The sequence below is a fragment of the Hippoglossus stenolepis genome, chromosome 16 (genome assembly GCF_022539355.2).
Source record: "Hippoglossus stenolepis isolate QCI-W04-F060 chromosome 16, HSTE1.2, whole genome shotgun sequence".
Lineage (NCBI taxonomy): Eukaryota > Metazoa > Chordata > Actinopteri > Pleuronectiformes > Pleuronectidae > Hippoglossus > Hippoglossus stenolepis.
In genome coordinates, this window is record NC_061498.1 from 14,092,837 (window position 1) to 14,112,978 (window position 20,142).

Genomic DNA, 20,142 nt, shown 5'->3' on the forward strand with positions numbered 1-20,142 from the left:
AATAAATAAATGTTTGAAGAAGCCTATGGTCAAACACTGTCACAAGTCAGGAAAAAAGTGAAAGAAAGAAAGATGACTATGAACGTTTAAGAGAGAACTTGTTACACTCACTCTTCAAAATGTGTTTTCCATGTAAAACTTTATCGCCTGGTTAATTTATTTTCTTTGATTATGATTATGAGACTTTTTTTTGGGACTGGAGCTCACCCCCTCACCGCTCCCTGTAAAAGAGTTGTGTCACGTATAGGGGGAGTCTGGAGATATGCTGCCCTGCGCATGGAGACACAATTGGGTGGAGCCCCTGCAGCAAGGGAAGCCGGGGAAGGGGGCGGGTGTAGGGAGGGAAAAGTTTGAAGGGGTGGTTACACAGGGAGCAGAGGCATTTGAGTCAGGGCACACATGCCTCAGCTGTGAGAGGCCCTTCTCCCCTTGGCTGGCTGGCATCCCAGAGCAGAGGCAGAGAGAGACAGAGAGGGTAGAGTGTGAGAGACGGAGGGTGAAGAGAAAGTTAAAGTGGAAATTAGACTAGGAAAAGGCAAACAAGTGGAACTGAAAATTGAAAAAGCGTCAGGGACTGAGTTTCTGTGCAGAGTGGCTCCTGCAGGTTGTTTTTCAGTTGTGTATTTTTATCTGTAGTTGGCGTGCAAGCGATTTGACAGCCATGGCAGGCACAAGTGTCATGAAGGAGCACACAGCCCTGGCAGAGGTGGCTTACGACGATGAGGAGGTAGCTCTGGTGAGTGCCGCCACGGAGCCGGCAGTAGATGATGATGATGATGACGACGTCCCCTCAGAGGACGGGAACCTGGTGCTGGTCTCCGGAGGCCCGAGTGAAGCCCAGATGAATGGGGTCATGGTCCTGTCCCTGCTCGACAAGATCATCGGCGTGGTCGACCAGATCCAGCAGACCCAGAATGGCCTCGAGGCCCGGCAGGAGTCCATGGAGAAGTCTGTGTCGACCATCCAGGGGGAGCTGACCAAGTTGTCCAAGAACCACGTGGGGACCGCCAACGCGGTCAACAAAATGCTGGAGAAGGTACGCAAGGTCAGCGTCAACGTCAAGACGGTGCGCTCCAACCTGGAGAAGCAGGCGGGCCAGATCAAGAAGCTGGAGAGCAACGAGAACGAGCTGCTGAAGAGACGCAACTTCAAAGTCCTCATCTACCAGGTGATTGGGGGAGAAATTACTGTGTGTGTGTTCCTGTACTTATATATTTGTGAGGACCATTTTAAGCATAGAACCTACAGAGTGAGGATATTTTTTGTAAAGTAAGGACATTTTTGCCAGTCCTCACTTTTTCAATGTGATTTTTGAGGGTTAAGACTTGGTTTTAGGCTTAGGGTTAGAATGAGGTTTAGGTTTAGGGTTAGGGTTAGGCATTTGTTTTGGATGGTTAAGGTTAGGGTTAGGGGCCAGGGAATGCATTATGTCAATGAGTGTCCTCACTAAGATAGAAGTACAAGCGTTTGTGTGTATTATATGTCTCATCATGTAATAGCAAATATTTGTTTGAGAATGTGATCATCAGTTTACATGTGGTAATTAATGTTAATGCGCTACAATGACACTCACAGTCCTGGCCGCATTCCCCACATTACAAAAGAAAGTTTTGAGTAAGTGTGAAATGCACCTGAAAAGCCATCGGACCCTGAGTGCAAGAATTTGACATCATCTCACCAGAGAGAGTCTGAGTCACACAGTCGCTGTGACACGAGTTGGCCTTCAAATAAAAAGAAGTCAATGAATCCTACCCTTGATGAATCTAAACTGCTAAATAGCATCACACAGAAAGAGGCTTGTGTACGTCAGCACAAAGTGTAGCCTCCAAAATGACCGTAAAGTTAAATCACCACAAACTGAGCTGCTGTGGAGCTTTGATTAATGCTTTGACTGCTGCATTCGTTTTAGCCTGGTGTTCCAAATAAACTGGCACCTGAGTGTATTTTCCCAGTGGTTCCACCTCGGCGGTTTCCATGACATAAATGCCGGGATCACTTTTTCCTGAAACTTGAATGAGGCTGTGATATTTGCGAGGCGTCCGACACTGCGCTCCTCTATTTAGAAGCTGTTGTGTAATCTGTGCTAATGCTCGCAATGGAGAGCCAGACTTCCATGGGGGAAAAAAACAAGGCAGGTATAGTGACCTCTCTCACTCCACAGGACTTCATGATTACCCGATGAAACTAAAGAAAGGCCTGTGGGCGTAAATAAAAATACAAGCCTCATAAACACTGGCATGATGGGGCCACTCGAGACAGAACCAACGCCCCAACCTCCGAGTGGCCAGAGGGCAGATAGTTGGCAGGCCCGCTCACTTGTAAGATGAAGATGGAGTTTTCATTATGAAGATTTCTCAGAAGTGGGACACATTTAAAACTCATACATGCGAGGAGCTCAGATCTGCACTTGAATAGCTAAAAGCATGCGTGTTCATATTGGGAGAATTCAACGGTAGTTAAAGAAGCAGTTCAGTCAATGAATGTCTTGGGTGGGCGGGGTAAGCAGGACACATGATTAAACTTGAGAGGAGTGGTAGGTTTAAGTACCACTGTGCATTTGAGCCTTGTTGAAGTGCTGTCATGTCTGGCTGCTAAACCTGCACAGCAGCAGGTATGCTTCGGTTTATTTTGCGCGTGAAAAGGTCACGTGTCGTTTGATCTGAAATTTGCCGGCATGAATCAAAGAAAATGCCTGTTCGTCAGCGTTTGCACATCACATCATAACATTTGCCATCTTTGCTGGCTGGTAAAGGGAAAAGATTTTCTTTAAAAGCGTTCGTAACAGTGAATCTTAGAGTTGCAAGCCTCTCGTGAGTCGAGCTTTTCTCGGTCTACACTGGCAGGCAGAAACTTTTTCACTTCCCCCTCCAGGGAGGTCCACAGTGGGAGCAGGTTTCACTATCGGCATCTAGCAGAAATCCAATCATCGACACTAAATTACTAAATTACTATTTAAGCAGGTGCTTCCTGCTGTTTAAGCCTCTGTACAGTATAAACCCTTTCACACGAAGGTCTGCAAGCAGTTGTCAGTGCAGGACTCTGAACATTAATGTAGTAAACAGTCTGCAGATTCGGATGTTGTTTCCAGATCTTGCGCTATTTATGAAGTTTGACATTTGAAGGCTTTTATTCTGAGTTTGGATTGTATTACAACCGGCAGAGAGCCGGCATAAACCAGTCCCTGTTTGTGTTATTGCAACTTGAATGCTCTTATCTCTGTCTAAAGTTGGTCTCTGTCACGTTTACGAAGCAGTTGTAAGAGCGGTGCACAGCTTCCATTCCACAGTTGCCGTTTTGGGCTCCCACGGTCTATATTTACTGCCAGAGGATGGCTGCGCCGTGTCCGGTTTAATTGAATGACAGACGGGCTGCTTCAATATTGGCAGCATTGCAAATCAACACTGGCTCACCGACAGGTTTCACCACTTTCCGCAGTCTGTTTGTGTGCTAATGTGTTAGAGTGGGATAAGTTTAGAATTAGGTTAAGGATGAGATCAGGGTTAGGCTTCTATATGGTTAGGGAAATAATGCAAGCTAGTTCAGTGTCCTCACAAGTTTAATTATACCAGTGTGTGTGTGGGTGTGTGGCCATTCCTCACCAGTACTTGCTTTCAACCACAAATTTAGTGTCAACTGAGGTCGAATTTGAGTAAGACAAGTGACTTTGTGAAGCCAACACTGCCTCTCACTACAGGTGCCATATTTTTTCTCTACTGTCACTCCGACTGCGAACTCTGAGAATAACCGCATACTTCAGGATTCTAGCAGGAAAGATTTTGACAGTGGTGCTTTATAATTAACTCTGCGATGTTGGTGGCACACAAGACCCCCCGGCAACAGCAGGGTGTGGCAGTCAACATGTATCAGCAGGGGTGGAAGTATTCATAACCTTTACCTAAGTAAAGTAACAACACCACAGTGTCGAAAATACTACACAAGTAGTATTACAGGTAAATAGATTTTTTACTTAAATAAAAGTGGATATTAGCAGCATGTCTAAAAAGTAAACGTGCAGAATGGACCGTGTCAGAATCATTTATATTATATTATGGGATCATAACTATTGATCATAGACTGTGTACGAAGATGTAGTCTGTTCAGTAGTGATCGTGGTGTGTTACCATGGTATCGAGACTCCACTGATACACGCGCTCGACCAATCGCAAGTCAGTCTCAGCTGTCAATCATGACCTGTCCCATCATTTCAATAGCCTCAAATAACGAATTAAAAGTAAGCTTATCGAAACATGAACACCTGAACAAACATCAGTGTGATAAGAGCAAACTAAAATGACAGAAAATGTATTTAACGTGTAGTTTGGCCACTGTTCCATCCTCTGCTGCACTTTTGAGGAGCTATCATGTCGTCCATCTTTACATACAGGCTATGTTATTGGTCAGTTTGAAGGTATCACCATTACTAGCTGGTAAAGGGGCTAATTTGAACTATTACTGTTGGGAAGCTTAATTAAATAATAATACATCCTGTTTCATTAGTGGATTATATTTGGTTAATGATTAAAATTTGTCTGCAAAGTAACTAGTAAAGCTTTTAAGTAAATGTGGTGGAGTTAAAAGTACAATATTAGCCTCCAAGTCTGAGAATAAATAAAATAAATATATTTGAGTAAAGTAACTTAAAATTATAATTAAAAGTACAGAACTTGAGTAAAGGTACTTAGGTAATAGTCGCATTTCCCCACTGCATTTCAGACATGCATGACAATATGTGGTTTCTCATGAACCAGCCTCCCTGTGATCCCACTTACACAGAGAACATTCTCACTAGAACCCTAAATGTGCTTCCTCTTGTTACAGTTAAAGGATTGTAATTACATTTTGGGAGTTTAGAATTTGAAAAGTGTGTGAGATACAACTGGGTGGTGTCTCTCTGCAGCTGTGACGCTGATCTTTTAGAATAACAAACCTCTGACTGTGAGTGTCCGGCTGCATGAGGCACCACCGGCCTGTCATCGCAGCTCAAATGGCGAGCGAGTCCTGTGTTGTTCACATCCCCTCTCATTGTGTTTCATATGGTATTCTTGTCCTTAATAGACCAATCCTTTCTTCATGAGAATCAAACCCAGCCATTCCAATTGAGCGCAAGTTTATTTCCTTATTTAGTCTCACTTTGGCACGCATGTGACTATTTTAGCCTCTGAGGCCTCATTGCCTGTTGTAGTGTTTGTTGACAGCAGAAATTGTCAGGAAATGAACCGAGATGGAAGCTGATAACAATAACAAGACTCAGTTCTGGTGAAACGGTTTATAGATGATACCGAGGCTTTTATGATGTTTGATTGTGGTAATGTAGGGAATATATATGTGTCGCTCAAGAGTTTTTTTTGTTTCCGCAGCAGCCCTATATTCCACTAAGGATGTTGAGTTTGTCTTTAGGGACAGCTAAAAGGTGTTGATTAAAATTAACTAATACATTTTCTTTTGTGGATTATTTTCTCAATTAATAAAAAAATATTGTTTTGTCAATAAAATGTTGGAAAATAATTAAATATCAATTCCCAGTAAATGTTTTCACGTTTTCTTATAGTTGTCCAACAGTCCACTTTGTTGTGAAACATCTTAAACATTGACCACCAAATCCACATTGCTATATCAGATAACAAATTATAAAATTATAAAAGAAGATGTAAGATCATTTTGTGTTTATCGATACTCGATTAATAATCAGTATTGTTATTTGCGACTTCAAACTGTGACTAAAAGCGACAGGGGTCACGTGTGTGTTTCATAATGCTCATTAACTGTTGGATTATGCAAATGAGTCCCGTTTGTGCAACGTGATAGTGTTTATCCATCCGAGTGTGAGACGGTTCTGCTCTGTGTCTGGAAACAGAGCGTTTGGCTGCCGCTCAAGGACATTGATATAGCCATGTGCTCAACTCTATCAGGAAGATGTAAGACTTCTCACTTTCAGTCTACTTATTCCACACCGACTTCACAGACCTTCCAGAGCTCAGGTTGCAGCCAACAAGCCACAGCCCCAGCCCAGGTTTCTTTAATGGCTACAGCCCAGCCCAGACTATGTGTAATAACTCACTTCCACTTTCTGCAGACACAGTGATCCAGCTAAAGCTTCTGGCCGCTCCAGCTCTCTGAATATTTGTTTCTAGGCACAAATCAGATCTGGGCCTCAGTACAGAGAAGGTCTAATCATGAAGTGCTTTGCCGACCCCTTGCAGGCGAGAGTGAGCAGCTGGGGAGCAGCAGAAGCACACGCCTGTAGCAGCACCAACTTAGAGTTGTGATTCATCCCGTTGGCATCTCTGTGCTTATCCTGCCATCATGCCCACTTGTTCCTCTCCCCTCTTCTCAGTTGACTCCCACTATCGACTAAGCCCACAACCCCCACTTAGGAGCGACGGTCACAGCTCATTCAGTACTTGCTTGCTTACGGTACTTGTTCACTATGTTGCCCTCCTCTAGTCTCCCCTCTCTCTCTCTCTCTCTCACCTCTGCTGCTCTCCTCTTTTACCAGGCCACTGGAAAGATATCTGGAAGGCTCCACATTTCACTATTGCATGTCAGCTGCTATGTCGAGCTAGCCAGTCCATTTCCAGTGCTCAGTGGTGTGTGTGAGAGCCACTGCGTGAAAAAAGTTGTCTAAAGGTTGTGCTCAGATAAAGGCATACATGATACAGAGAGACATTTCAGATATACAGTGTGTATTACAGTAAAGACTTTGTTGGAAGTAAAGATTGTGTACTATTACTTTCAGCCAACAATCATTCAGGACCAGGTATCAGAGAAAACAGCCAAGAGACCACAACCCAAGATTCTTCTGAAGTTTGTTTAAGGAATAGTTTGTCATTTTGGGAAATCTGGTTGTTAATTTCCTTGTCAAGAGTTTGATTAGAAGGGTGATACCACTCTACGGTAAATAGGAAGGTACCACAGGCAGATGTTCACATAGCATTATATTTTGTTAAAAATCTGTTAGACGACAGAAGAAATCATACTGCTCTTGTCCTGATATATGCCGTGTAACATAAATGGCTGAATTTAAAAAAGAGAATAGCTCAGTTTAAAGACATTTAACTTTGTCCAAACATTTTGTCTTGTTTGTTTTACACTTTTGCCCCAAAAGCATGAAAATGACCCTCATCTATCTTCATAATTACAGTGCAGATTTGATCTTCTTATCTAACTTATCTAATTGTATTTCTCGAAATGTTGAGCTATTCCTTTAAAATCAATCTTTTATTTCCTCTGAGCGTCCCATCCCTCTCATCTCATTTCATTCAACGGGGTTCAGCGACATCTTGGAGCCAGAACTACGTTTCTTTCGGCACAACTTGTCAAATCCTGATTCTCTGATCCTATCTCTTTCTCGTCCCCTTTTCTTTTTTTTTTGCAAAGTCCCACACTTTTCATTCATGGAATAAGGAACCAGTGAGTTCAACCCATTGCAAAAACAAAAAGTTTTAGGGGTTTGTTTGTATATCTTTTATATTTTGGAAAGATCCAAACCATTGTCCTTTCATTAAAAACTCATGTACCGACCAGCTTCCTCTGCCATTGTTCACTTTGCGTTTGTAATGCAAAGATGAATTTTCAAGCTGATCATAATAAAAATGTGTTTATACTAAAAACACCGACAGTTTTGAACAGTTATGGCTGTTGTAAGGATTGCTGTGGCCTTTCTGGTCTGGTTTATATTCACTTATAACACATGTGCACAGTGACTCACTTTTCCACATGGAGTGTGTTTGTGTTAGTGTGTGCGTCTGAGATATTGGAAGTGGATTTACTGATAGTGTTACTGTAGCCTTTCCCGTGCTGCTGTCATAAGGCTATAGAGCGTGTACAGCAGAAAGAAGATCCCTGCTGTTCCAGCACATGAAAACACTGCATGTGTCTGCGTACAATTTTTATTATTGACTATAAATAGATTTATATGATATGTCTGCTGTATTCGTTTTGATGGACCTGTAGCAAAAAGGCTTCTTGCTTCATTAATTTGTAATCTTTTTTTTTTACATAATAAGGAAATACAGATTTTAGCCCAAACTAAAACAAACTTGATTTAATGGGCCTTTTCACACTAGACATTTTCGACGTGTCGCAGTAGAAAAAGTACAAGTGTAAATAATAAAATGAGCAATGGCTGAATTCCATTTAGCTGCTTCATCTTCAGGGTCCTGGTGTTTTTCATGCCGGCTCAGTGACTCATGGTCATGTGTTAATGGGACAGAGCCAGTGTGAACGTTATGAGTAACCCCTGTACTTTTTCTACTGAGACCTATTCATACTTTTTCATATCAGCATGTCATGTTGGGTCTATTGGTTTTCCATGATACTTTCATACGTTTGGGTGAAATGACCGTGACACATTCTATGTGGTATTAAAAAGTTGTTCAAGATTTTAATTTAACTTGGATTGATGTTGGTTTATTGGTCTGTGTTGCACTTAAAAAACCCAAACTAGCACCAAGTGAGTCACCATCAAAACCCGCTTGTTGTTGGCATACACAAGCACATCTGCATGTATCCAACAGTCCAGCTGTTTTGCTGTGAGCCGTTTCTCCTGCTCCTCTATATTACATGTTCCTACCACTCCTATCAGAATAACTACATTTACATTCCCCGACGCCTGATCTCAGGTCGCAGCTGCCCTCCCCTCTCACCGCACATCCCCATCCCACCAGAGCAGACAGGATTTACCAGCTGGGACACCGATCAGATCGCCGTCTCGATTTTGAACGGTTGTAGTTTTCATCCAACTTCTTGGCAGGCAAACAGAAATGTGTCCTCATCCCTCACCACAACTCAGTGGAAGCTGCTGATTCTAAAAATTTGCAGGCACGCCCTTCATCTACAAGGCCGTCGCCAAAATAAAAAGTTGGCCTAATTATCTGAGTGGCTTTACTGTATTAAGATACGCTACTACTATTTTGCTTTTGATTATAAATACACCCTCAGCAGTGCAGTGGAATGGTGCAGTGTCCTGTTTCATTGAGTGGGTGTGCATTTAGGAATCAGCAGCACCAATTAACTGACTAATTGCATTTACACATATTTCCTGATAAATGTGTGTTTGACCATGTAGTGTCAGTTTTTGGATGCATGCTGTACTTTCCATACCACAGGTATCTTGTAATTTTTCAGTTTTTACCGAAAGTGAAAAGATTTCACAAGGAAATTCAGTTCCCAAAACAGTTCCCAGCTCAGTCTTTGCACAGTTTTTAACACCTGAAAACTGGAGGTGAACATTTAAAAACTGCTATCTTCGTACCACCTTCTTGAAAAGGGTTTGTTTATTTTAATAATAAAAAAAGTTGCTGTTAAAGCAGAATCCATACATGTTTCTATTAATATTCCTCACTTTTATTCCTGTAACCTAATACGTTGCGTGCGAAAGTGCAGTTTGGTGCTGCTCACTGCTCCTCTGGCAGCTCGCTGTTCTTGTCACTGACATGTGAGTTATAGGCTGTCACAGGGAGCGTGTCGGCGTGGAAACACCTCAGGATTAGATTTTGCATGCACAGGGATGTTTAGGATGTTTAAACTATTAATAATACAAATAGTACTTAAGTAATCTGTGGGTTAGGGTTAGAGAGGCGAAAGTTGAGGATAAATGTTTGACTATATTTGAAAAACGTATCCTCGTTTTTATATCGTGCACATTTTCTCTGGGAAGGCTGGAGTTCTTTTTATTGCAAGTTGATAATGAGGCTCCAGTCTTATGTTACAGTGAAACTATTTACACACCTGATAAACAAACACAGAATAAAACCTCTAAACAACCAGTCAGTTTTTCCATCTAGAATATCTCGGCCTCATTTTTCAATCCCACACAGACAACTGCTTATTTCAGAGCAAAGCATTGTGGGTGATTGGCTGCACGCCTTCTTTCCCATTCCAGGTGTTATTTGGCAGGAGTTATCAGTCATTTATCATTACATCGGCTTAATGTTACTCAGTAGTTAAAGTTTCCTAAAGCTGGGCCCAGTGCTCTGCTCACTTGAGCCACGTATCACATTACCCTTTAAAGCGATTATTTGTATTTCGCACGGTTTAAAAAAACATATACAATATCTGCAACATACCACTACGACTGTACTACTTTTTCTTTCTTATAATTAAATCAATCCAAAAATTGTATAAATCTTTATGCTCAGCGCAGTAGGACGTGCAAACTTGAGTGTCTGATTTGGCTGAAACTTCCTGTACCTCTCTAGTGTCAATATGGACGGGCCCTTCAGTGAAAAAAAAGGGATTAGTCACTACTGTGTATAATATGTTCCAGCTCTGCGGCTGCCGCTTCACACAGAGACGTCAGTGGAAAAGCTCATTTTCTATCTTTGCATGAGACTGACCCAGGGATTCCAGCGGTTTCAGAGGCATGGATGTGGGAAGGGTGAGCTGTGGAAAAAGGGCTTCCCCCTCGGGGTTCCTGTGTGTGAAATCACACATCACTGTGACAGAGAAGCCAAGGAACTCTCTTCCTGTGGCGTGCCCCTAACATGACATCGCCATGGTGGCTATGTGGTGTATACAGAGGCCTTCTCTTTGAAGGAATCTGTGGATAGACAGCGGGATTGGTTAATATTTCCGTCGCCCACGGGACATTTAATAATGTAGAATACGAGAGCTTCGTGAAACAGAAATTTGCTTTGTGTAAACTCCAATCTGCCTGAGGTTGTAGGCGGCTGGTGCAGTCCTCTGTGAATTGTGTGAGGGGGTGGGAGGCTTCAATATTAATGACCAGAGCACATTAGCGTCCTTATTTTAGCCTCCGAGCTCTCGTCAGAGAGCAGAGCATCCGGATTCTGGCCTGCATGCACAGGACTCGAACACGCAAACCTCCACCTCCGTTTCATTTCAATCTCTCAACCTGGCCTTGCACCCATCCCGGACTGGCACACGGGTCAGTGATATAACTCATTGTGAAGCTAAGTGCACAGCTGCAGAGCACTGGACAGGATAAGGCAGCTGCTCCTGTGACTCACCGACAGGCCTTTCATCACACTGCCTCAGAAGGAACGGTGTGTGTGTGCTTGGTCTACACACGCACAATCCTGTAGGTGGATTTAGGTTGTGAATGTTGTGTCGATAAGATTTCTTACTTAGACAAGAATCAGCATTGATACATTTCCTAGCTGCTGCCAATATTAGTTATTGATGAGCAGTAATTTGGGGAATAATCTGTTTATCGCCAAGGAGGTTAGGTTTTCATCTGTTTGTTAGTTAGCATGACGGACGATTACCATGAAACTTGTTGGAAGGATGTAGCATGGGTCAGGTAAAAACACATTCAATTGGTGCAGATGGGGATCAGGGGGCGGATCCAGGATAATTTTTTCTCTCTTTCTTTAACATTGTGGGAGTTTTTCTAATATTTCACTAATTTCATTGAGAATAATTCTTAAGAAAGATTTATGAAATAAATCAGACATGTTTAGGGGAGTGATATTTGTGTGTGTGCGCAATTAGGTGCAGATCCAAATAAAAATCCGGTGCTATTAATGTGGTTTGATAGGGGGACTGTTGGGCTCTTTTTTATGATAATTGCCTGTATTTTTTAAACCTTATATGGCTTCATATATAGAATGTGTTTAAGTCTGATTACTATAACGTGAACAGATTGTTATTTTAATGCAAGGGTTATTCATATATATTTGTATTACTGCACACAAACTGTGACCCACAAAACCAACTTACAATGAGTCGTGATGATAAAAGAAACACCCAGAGCAGAAAACATGGTAATTTGTGTGCAATCAGGAAACTGCCTTCTTCTGACATCTTTTTAATCTGGCTCAATAAAGTTACCTGCTGAAACAGCCACTTCATTCATCTATTGATGCGTATGGCTCTCATTGTGCATGAGGACATTTTTCATTATAAGAAACAATATTGAACCAGGTGGATTAATGGAAGCCTTGTAACTGATATAGAGACAGAGAATGTGATAGGGGAAAAAAGTGAAATGCCAGTGGCTTTAGTCAAAGCCGCTGTGTTCTATACACTGTGCTCTGTTGTCCATGGTTACAGCAAAGTCCTTTTAGGCAGGACTCCTCATTCTACTGCCGTCTTCACAGTTATTTCAGGATAAGGCCAGGTTCCTGTCAGGATGAATGGAGAGAGAGACATAGCTGCTCCTCCAATGGTCACCAGCGCATAAAACATAAATGTAAATCCAATACTGTCTCTGGTTAAAGCCTGAGCCCTTGTATGAGTCAGATAGAACATTTTGCAATTGATAATATTTCGACAACAGAAAAACAATGCTGTTTTACACAAACACTTTAAATCCAAGGATTCTTGAAGGATTGTTCTTCACTGTAGACTAACAAAATTATTTTGATTATTTTGATTATTCTCAATTCTGAGATGATGTCTCTTTACTTCTTGACCTGCTTCCTGCATCTTTTCCCTAATTATACATTTCTGGCTCTCTCGATAATAGCTGTTGTCGAAGCTGTTTACCAAACTCTCTCTCTCTTATCTGCTGGGACTTTTTAATTGCATCTCCTGTGTTGTGCCTCCTTCTGAGAGACTGCTCAGACAGGCGGCTCAGTGGAGAGACGGCTTGTCTGAACAAATAGAACAAATAGAGAGGTAGAGTCCCTGATTATCAGAAGCTTTTCCATGAGGTATGTATGATTCACGCTATTTGGAGGAAAGAAACATTAGCAACAGACCCTCTCATTGAGGAGAGCACACACACACTCACTGAGTTCTGACTTTTCCACTGCTGGTAAATGGAAGGAGAGAGGAAGGCAGCACAGAGACGCTAATGGACCCGACCATTCCTCACAAGGTTCTCTTGGTTTGTAATCAGTCAGGGAAACCCAAACAGGGTTTGCTGATATAATCACAATTTCCCCAAATACAGTAAAGTTTTAAGAATGTAAACAGCAAAATGTTCCAACAAGCAGCGTCTCTGTTTTCAGTTACACGTTCCCACGAGCCATGAGAGCCTAATAAAAGACTGTAAGGTTTTGAAATGTAACTAAAAAGTATTAGCTCATTACAGAGAGTAGTATTATATAACGAACATGATGCTGGAACATGTCGTAATTTCCCTGTGTTGTATGACTTCACTGCTGTTTCTCCGTTGGCTGTGGAAGTTTCCTGCTCCGGGATCAGAGCTGCCACTTCTTATGAAAGGTGTTCACAGTCTGGCTTCATGGAAAAAACTGTGTTTATGTGCGTGAGGTCGGACGAATACGCGTTGACATGAATACTCATACTTGTGCATTTAATGGTTACTTTCTCCACGAACATAACAGATGCATTTGTATATAAATATATTTTTAAAATGTAAAAGTAACACATTGGCTTTCCATTTTAGCCCTCCAGCCAAATTTACCCCAGAGCAGAAAACAAGCTTTGCCAGGGACATATGAGTTCACTTGAACAGCTTCCTACACAGCTATGGAGTACACAGTAGTTTTTTTATGTATGTCATTCTGCTGTGGGTACACATGTTTACTATGTGGGGCTTATCTTTGAAATCTTTTAAGTTTTAGGAAAATATCAGGTCACTTTTCAGGGCTTTTTGTATTTGCCCATTTCCATTTTTATGAGTCTACATTGTTCTGGTCATACATATGGAAAAATGTTGCTCACAGATTCCAAAATATCTCTCATCAATGCTACTGTTACACATCATGTCTGCAAAGCAGGTGCAGCATTTGTAATACGCTCAGAACAACTGACAGCCTCCTGTCGGGATATTGTTGTTGAGTTGTCAGCTGTTTATCCGGCTAAACTTCACCCGCCCATCAGAGACGGCGTGAGGAGGTGGTCGCCATGGTGACCGAGCGCTGTGTTTATCTGTTGCTGTGCAGGGAGAGGGGAGGGGTGTTGTGTGGCCGGGCTGAATGCTGCGGTGGCTGGTAGCCAGAGAATGGTAGATGGTATCCAGAGAGAGGGAAAGGCCAGCCCAAAATAAACCTATAGAGAGCAGGTCCACACCGCACGCAGCACCAGATAAGGAGGCACAATCTGTATCATGACAGGACTGTATGGCAATATTTGAACTGGCCAGGGAGATTTGCCACTCATGTGACCTGACAGGTGTCTGTCTGTCATGAATCAGATATCAGGATTAAAATCCTATTTGTTGTGTATTTTTCAACACTGCACATTACTGATGTCTTAATACAACAAACCGCACTCTAACAAGTTATTTATTGTTGTAGATTTAGCACATGAGCACAGCTGCCCTGATCAGTGAGGCCCCCAGTTTCCGTCTTGCATGGCCGTCCATACCATTTACTGCAAGTCATTCCCCTGATCTCTTTCCCAGCAATCAGTGTCTGTCCTCGTTGTAACTATCAAATAAGTGCCCTAACTAGAATGGCACTAGAGTACATACCTCTACCCTTCACAGTCCCCTTATGAATTCACTAGATATAGATTTTTATTTGGATCTGCACCAAATTTACACACACACACACTCATAAATATCAGTCCATTAGCTTGCATGATTTTCTCATCAGGATCCATGAATTATTCTCTGAGAAATCAAAGAAAATGTTGCAAAACGCCCTATCACACAATGTTTGAGAAAGTGGAAAAAAATATCCTGGACCTCCTCATCGCAAATAAAAATACTAAAACAAATAAACATTCTTGATATATAATCCTACATTGGAAACAGATTTTTATCAACTATAACCGAAGTATTTTCACCTGCGTTTTCTTCACATTTATCTCTTTCTTCACATTATAAGTCTTGATATCCCCAAAACTCAGACGTACACTGACTACCTCTATCTGTGTTGGCTCTGAGTGATGTGAATCTAATCTTTATCCTCAATGTCCTGCATGTTTAAATGGCAAATACCTCTATGGCCGGAGTCTCAGCATTTCAGGTTTTCATTTAAAAGTGGATACAGTCATCGTCTGTGTGACACACGAGATGATGAAACGAAGGCGAGGTGTTTAAATACAAAACAAACAATACAGCCACATAAATTAGAACCCGAAATGATTTCATCTGAAGAGACAGCTAGGCGTGGGGAAGGAAGAGTGATTAAATGAGACTGGATGATGAAGACGTGCGCTTGTGTCAGAGGTGGTGCGTTAATTCAAACTGTTGATGTGGCGATGGTGATTAATTTGACGGCATAGTGCTGCTTTATGAGGCTGTTTGTTTTTACAATCTGCCCAATGAATAGGTTGGAGACAAACAGACATGTGCAATGAGCCAGTACTGTAGATCTATTTCAACTGAGCATACTGTATGTGGCTCCGGTCTATATGAGGCAACAGGCACAGAGTGTAACCACATTAAGCCACGTAAGGTCAATACTGGATAAAAAGAAGTAGAGAGATAATCCTAACATTGGGAACCGTCTACCTGCTAATAAAGACACAGACATCGATCCAAGATATTTTCTTCCTTTTTTTATTTTAGAATGTTTTAGGTTATTTGCATTGAAGACCTGCTGTCTCTTAATATTTTAGTCAAACATTTTACTTATCAAACAAGTCTGAATACTGTTTTAAAATTATCTTCTACCAGGATAAGACTGAAAAAAATAATTTAATTAAACAAAAAGACCAATAACATTAATTCAGGATATCAGTATCATCAAACATTCACCAGTATAACTGTAGTTCATACTGTACAATGACATGGGCAGCTCCTGGTTACAAGGCGTTGGTGACTCAAACTCTATACTCTCTATAAAATCCAAAGAGAAGCAGTGAGGTGTGGCACCGAGGTGCAGCAGGGTGGGGCCACTAATCCCTTCAGGGGGGGTCACAGACATCCCGTTCCGAGGGATCACATTCTTTGCCTCGAACCTCTCCTCCCTGAGTGGATATCTGGTGCCACAGTGTGGAAATATGGTTGCTGCAGTGCTGATTGATTGGCAGCTGTCAGCGTTACAGCAGTGTAGTGCTGTGTGAACGAATCATGTTGTAAAGTCATGGAAAACATGTCATGGAAAAGCCTCTGTGTGAGAATTCAAATGTAAATTTGGCAAATTGGTTTGACAACATAGGGAAACGTTTCTATATCGCTGTATCTAGGTTTTTCATAATTAACTCAAAAATCCCCTTGTTTTAAAAAAGCCCTATTTAAATTAAGTTTATTATTATTATTATCATTATTATTATATTTGAACAATTGTGAAGTTGCTGTACTGCTTTGCTGTGTATTCTCAGCCTAAATTATATACTGTTCTAACCACAAAGTCCTTACAGACAAGTGAGAGCATTATAAATTATCGAACCTTTGTAATTCATAGATAATCTATGTTTTATTCGGACGAATAACCTAAAAGAACCTGAGAATCTTCTTTAGTTATCTTTTAGACTGGATGGAAGATTGTGTGATTTAAGATGGTGTAGAGAAGATAACAGCACCGTGGCAGGAAATGCACCTGTGGGCTTTAGTTTCAATATGACTGTGGAGCTGCAGATAGTATAGTTTTTCTTTGAAATCATATCATTTGGGAGATGTGTCATAAAATGCACACAAAACAGAGCTGTTGTGTTTCTTATTATTGTAAGTGTAAAATAAATGGTGATGTGACATTATTGGCACGTGGTAAACACCACTAGATGGCACTCTACACCAGCTAGTCTCACAGACTGTATCGATGACATCAATCTTTGAGCCAACATGCTCATATTTTCTATTTCATTTCTCACCCAAAGGCCATTGACTTCACTTTCTCAAGCTGATAATTTTCACATGACATATTAAATGAAATGCCATGATTTACATGAATCATTCAATACAATCTGTTTAGCATCATAAATGTTCATTTTGTAGTAAATGTCAAAGTGGAAACGTGATTCATTTCACACATTGTGATCTAACGTTTTCCTGTTTCCCTCCTAATTTTCTCCTGCAGGACCAAGTGAAGGCACCAAAGGCAACCAAGGGCAAGACAGCAGAGACAGCAGAGGCCAACGCAGTGGAGGGCCTTGAGCAGATACCCGAGGAGGGACAAGAGGGAGTCCAGGCCAATCTCAATTCAGACGAGGAGGTGGAGATTGAGGAGATTATTGAAGAGTCTCGTACCAAGCGCCTCCAACGCACCACCAAGCAGCAAGTGGACAACATAAAGAAAGCCTTCTCCAAAGAGAAAATGGAGAAGACCAAACTAAAGACCAAGGAGAACTTAGAGAAGACCCGGCAGAGAACCCGTGACAACCTGGAGAAGACAAGACAGAGAACCCGTGACAACCTGGAGAAAACTAAGCACAGCCTGGAGAAGAAGATCGGCAAACTCGGGACCCGCATGACGCCCAACCAGGAGCGCCGGGCGAAGATGAAGACCTCCAAAGATAAGGTCAGCAAGTCCCTAACCCCTGACCACAAGGTCTATGCTCGCTCCAAGACCACTGTGTACCGTGTGCCCCCATTCACCTTCCACGTTAAGAAGATCCGAGATGGGGAGGAGGAGGAGGAGGTGATGCATAACACGGAGATGGAGGAGGTGGCTGAGTCTGAGGGCCACCTGGGGGAAGAGGAGAACGGGCTGGGCGTGCACGTGGAGGTGGAGGAAGGGGAGCTGGTACGTGTGGACAGCCCAGAGATGGATACTCTGTTGGAGGTGACTGAGGATCTGGTCCTCGTCGAGACAGACCACCTCAAGAAGGCACAACGCGAGTAGAGAGATCCACCTGTGCAGGAAAAGACGAAATTACGAGGAAAGGAAAGAAGCCCTCATGAAGGAATGAATGAAGAAAGGAAAGAAGTCTCAATGAGTGAAAGAATGAAGAAAGGAAAGAAATCTCGATAAATTAGTCGAATTACATGGACACAATATTAGTTGTAGAGACATTCTAGACGTGATCACAATCTATGACATGTCATTTTTGTTTTCTGTTCTCTTTTTATTGTACCCAAAATGGATGACTTTCATATTTGCTCCTCTTTGGCATATAAATAAAAAAATCTATTAAAAAACAAAGCTTTCGAAACATGCCCCAGGCTGACTGGATATCTTAGACTTGTATGTTTAGAATATTTGCTGTTTGTTGTTGGTTTGATAAATTGAGGAGCGATACAGAAAAAAAAGTTATAAATAGTCTTTGCTATTGAGATGTAATGTATAATATAATATTAATCATGTATGATATGCACATTAATAGGAAGGCTAGCAGGAAGTTGTTGGCAAGATTTACACAGATCTGTGTATTTTTGACTTGGTCAAGCCAGAAAGGCATGGGAAATACCTTGAACTACAAAATAAGTTTTAAATCCTGATGGTTCAGAGTGAACAGATATACACCAAACACACACAACAATAAAACCAGGCACAGTTTAAATGTTGTGGCTGAGCGGTCGACATTCTTGTGATAGATTATTTGAATGATGTAATGTGCATGTGTGAAACTATTAAACTGAACACAAAGGCAAGGATTAGGACTGAGAAATAAAGAACTGAGAAGACGGGCTGAGAGGGAATGAGTTTATAAGAACATTACCCAAGATAATGCACAATGCCTCAGGGCAAAATATACTTATCCAGGCATCGTGTCAAATGTTAGAAAGTAATGTTTTGCTTTTACATTCTTTGTAATGTAAATTATAAATGTAATGTACTGAAAATGGAAGTGTAATATCTCTTAAATTGTATCAGAAATACTACATATTATGTAGGGAAATATCTCATGCTACTCTATCCAGGGTCAATATTTGGTCGCTCATTTCAGCAGTGATTTAACAAAATACTAAAAGCGTATAATTATGACATTCAGAATGTAACCATTGCTGTGATTTATCTTTACAATGCATGCTTGAAAACACTGTTCGATCATCTTTTACTGTAGCTCACTCATTCACCATGTCAAATTTCTAAGTTTCACAAAGCACATCGCTGCACAGGGAGGCACAGGAGAGAGAAAAAACAATTGCATTGCCATGGTTACAGCTCATCATAGTACATTTGCACAGCCCTATAAAAATGTCCCAAGGTAATTGCAGGCAGAAAAAAATATGGCCTGAAGAGCAAGATGACAGTTTAATGGCTGATTACGTAGCTGGAGATGGAAATGTCATTCTAAATGTAGTTGAAGGCAGACAGCACGCTGCCAGGTATTTATGAATGGCTCGGTACTTGAACAAATGTCAGACCAGCGCAACGGCACGGTCCAGTCCACAAATGTTTTCACAGAGACCAGGTGCAATCCTGTGTGTCTCCTCGGAATTATTAAAGGAATGTCCACTGTGACAGATAGCCCATGATTCACAAAATGAGGTTATTGAGGAGAAGGCGGCAGTGGAGGATTAGAAGAAGCTATGCGTTAATAGGGTTGTGATTATTCTGAACCCGATGATGGCAGTGCTCTATCGTTGCCACTTTTGAGCGTGTACATTAAACATGCAGGGCTACAGATGGAAACAAGGTGGTGGTACAGCCTCCATTTCCCCTTCTTAGAGACTGTGTGACCTTGATGTGGTGTAGGCCCACTGTGCAGCAGGGAACTCCATTAAAATAATCGATAGGCTGGGGGATGCAATTAAGGAGAGTGCTCCTTCTGAGCACTGAGCAGGGTATGAACTGGGCGGAGGACATTTTGTATGTGTGTAATTTTGTGATTGTGAAAGGTTGTGTGCATACTATATACCCACACTGATGCGGTTGTGAAACTCTCAAGTTCGTCTGCATTGAATTGTCGCCGGCCCGTGACATCACATAGGCTTATAATTGTAGCACATTTTTATTGATTTCTTTTTGACAAGGATGTGCACACTGTCTTGCACATCAAACATTGAAACACTTGTAAGATATCGGTGTGCCTCTTGTGTGTTTTTGCCACCTTGTACCTTTTTATAAGCTGCCAGTGTGCTGCTAGTGGGATGTAGGCGATGCTGAGCTAATACAGAAACATTTGAAAAAAAGATTATAGTCATTTAAATGAATGTTACATAATAATTACTATAGGTAGGTGTGATTAATTAAACCAGACGCTGGAGCTTGCCTTTTGCTGTTGTGTTTAATAAAAAATAAAAGCTTGCTGAATAATAAATACTGCCTTTTACTTTATGGGTCTTTTACCTGCCTGTGTACACACTACTTCAATGTGAGTTGTTATATTTACCCACTGAGAGAGGAGATATAGGTTATTGACCTGTGATTGAAGGGTGATCAGGGAAGATCAGCTCTGGTGTTATTAAAGTCTTGATGACGTCAGCGCTGCCAG

The 20,142-nt window shown here is 41.6% G+C and overlaps 1 protein-coding gene across 1 annotated transcript; it reads left to right on the forward strand.

Moving 5' to 3' along the window:
• Nucleotides 1–370: 370 nt before the first annotated feature.
• On the forward strand, nucleotides 371–19,968 carry cavin1a (caveolae associated protein 1a). Its single transcript, XM_035179792.2, has 2 exons — nucleotides 371–1,168; nucleotides 16,842–19,968. The coding sequence occupies exons 1-2, from the start codon at nucleotides 662–664 to the stop codon at nucleotides 17,604–17,606; spliced, it is 1,272 nt and encodes a 423-aa protein (XP_035035683.1). The 5' UTR covers nucleotides 371–661; the 3' UTR covers nucleotides 17,607–19,968.
• Nucleotides 19,969–20,142: the final 174 nt, after the last annotated feature.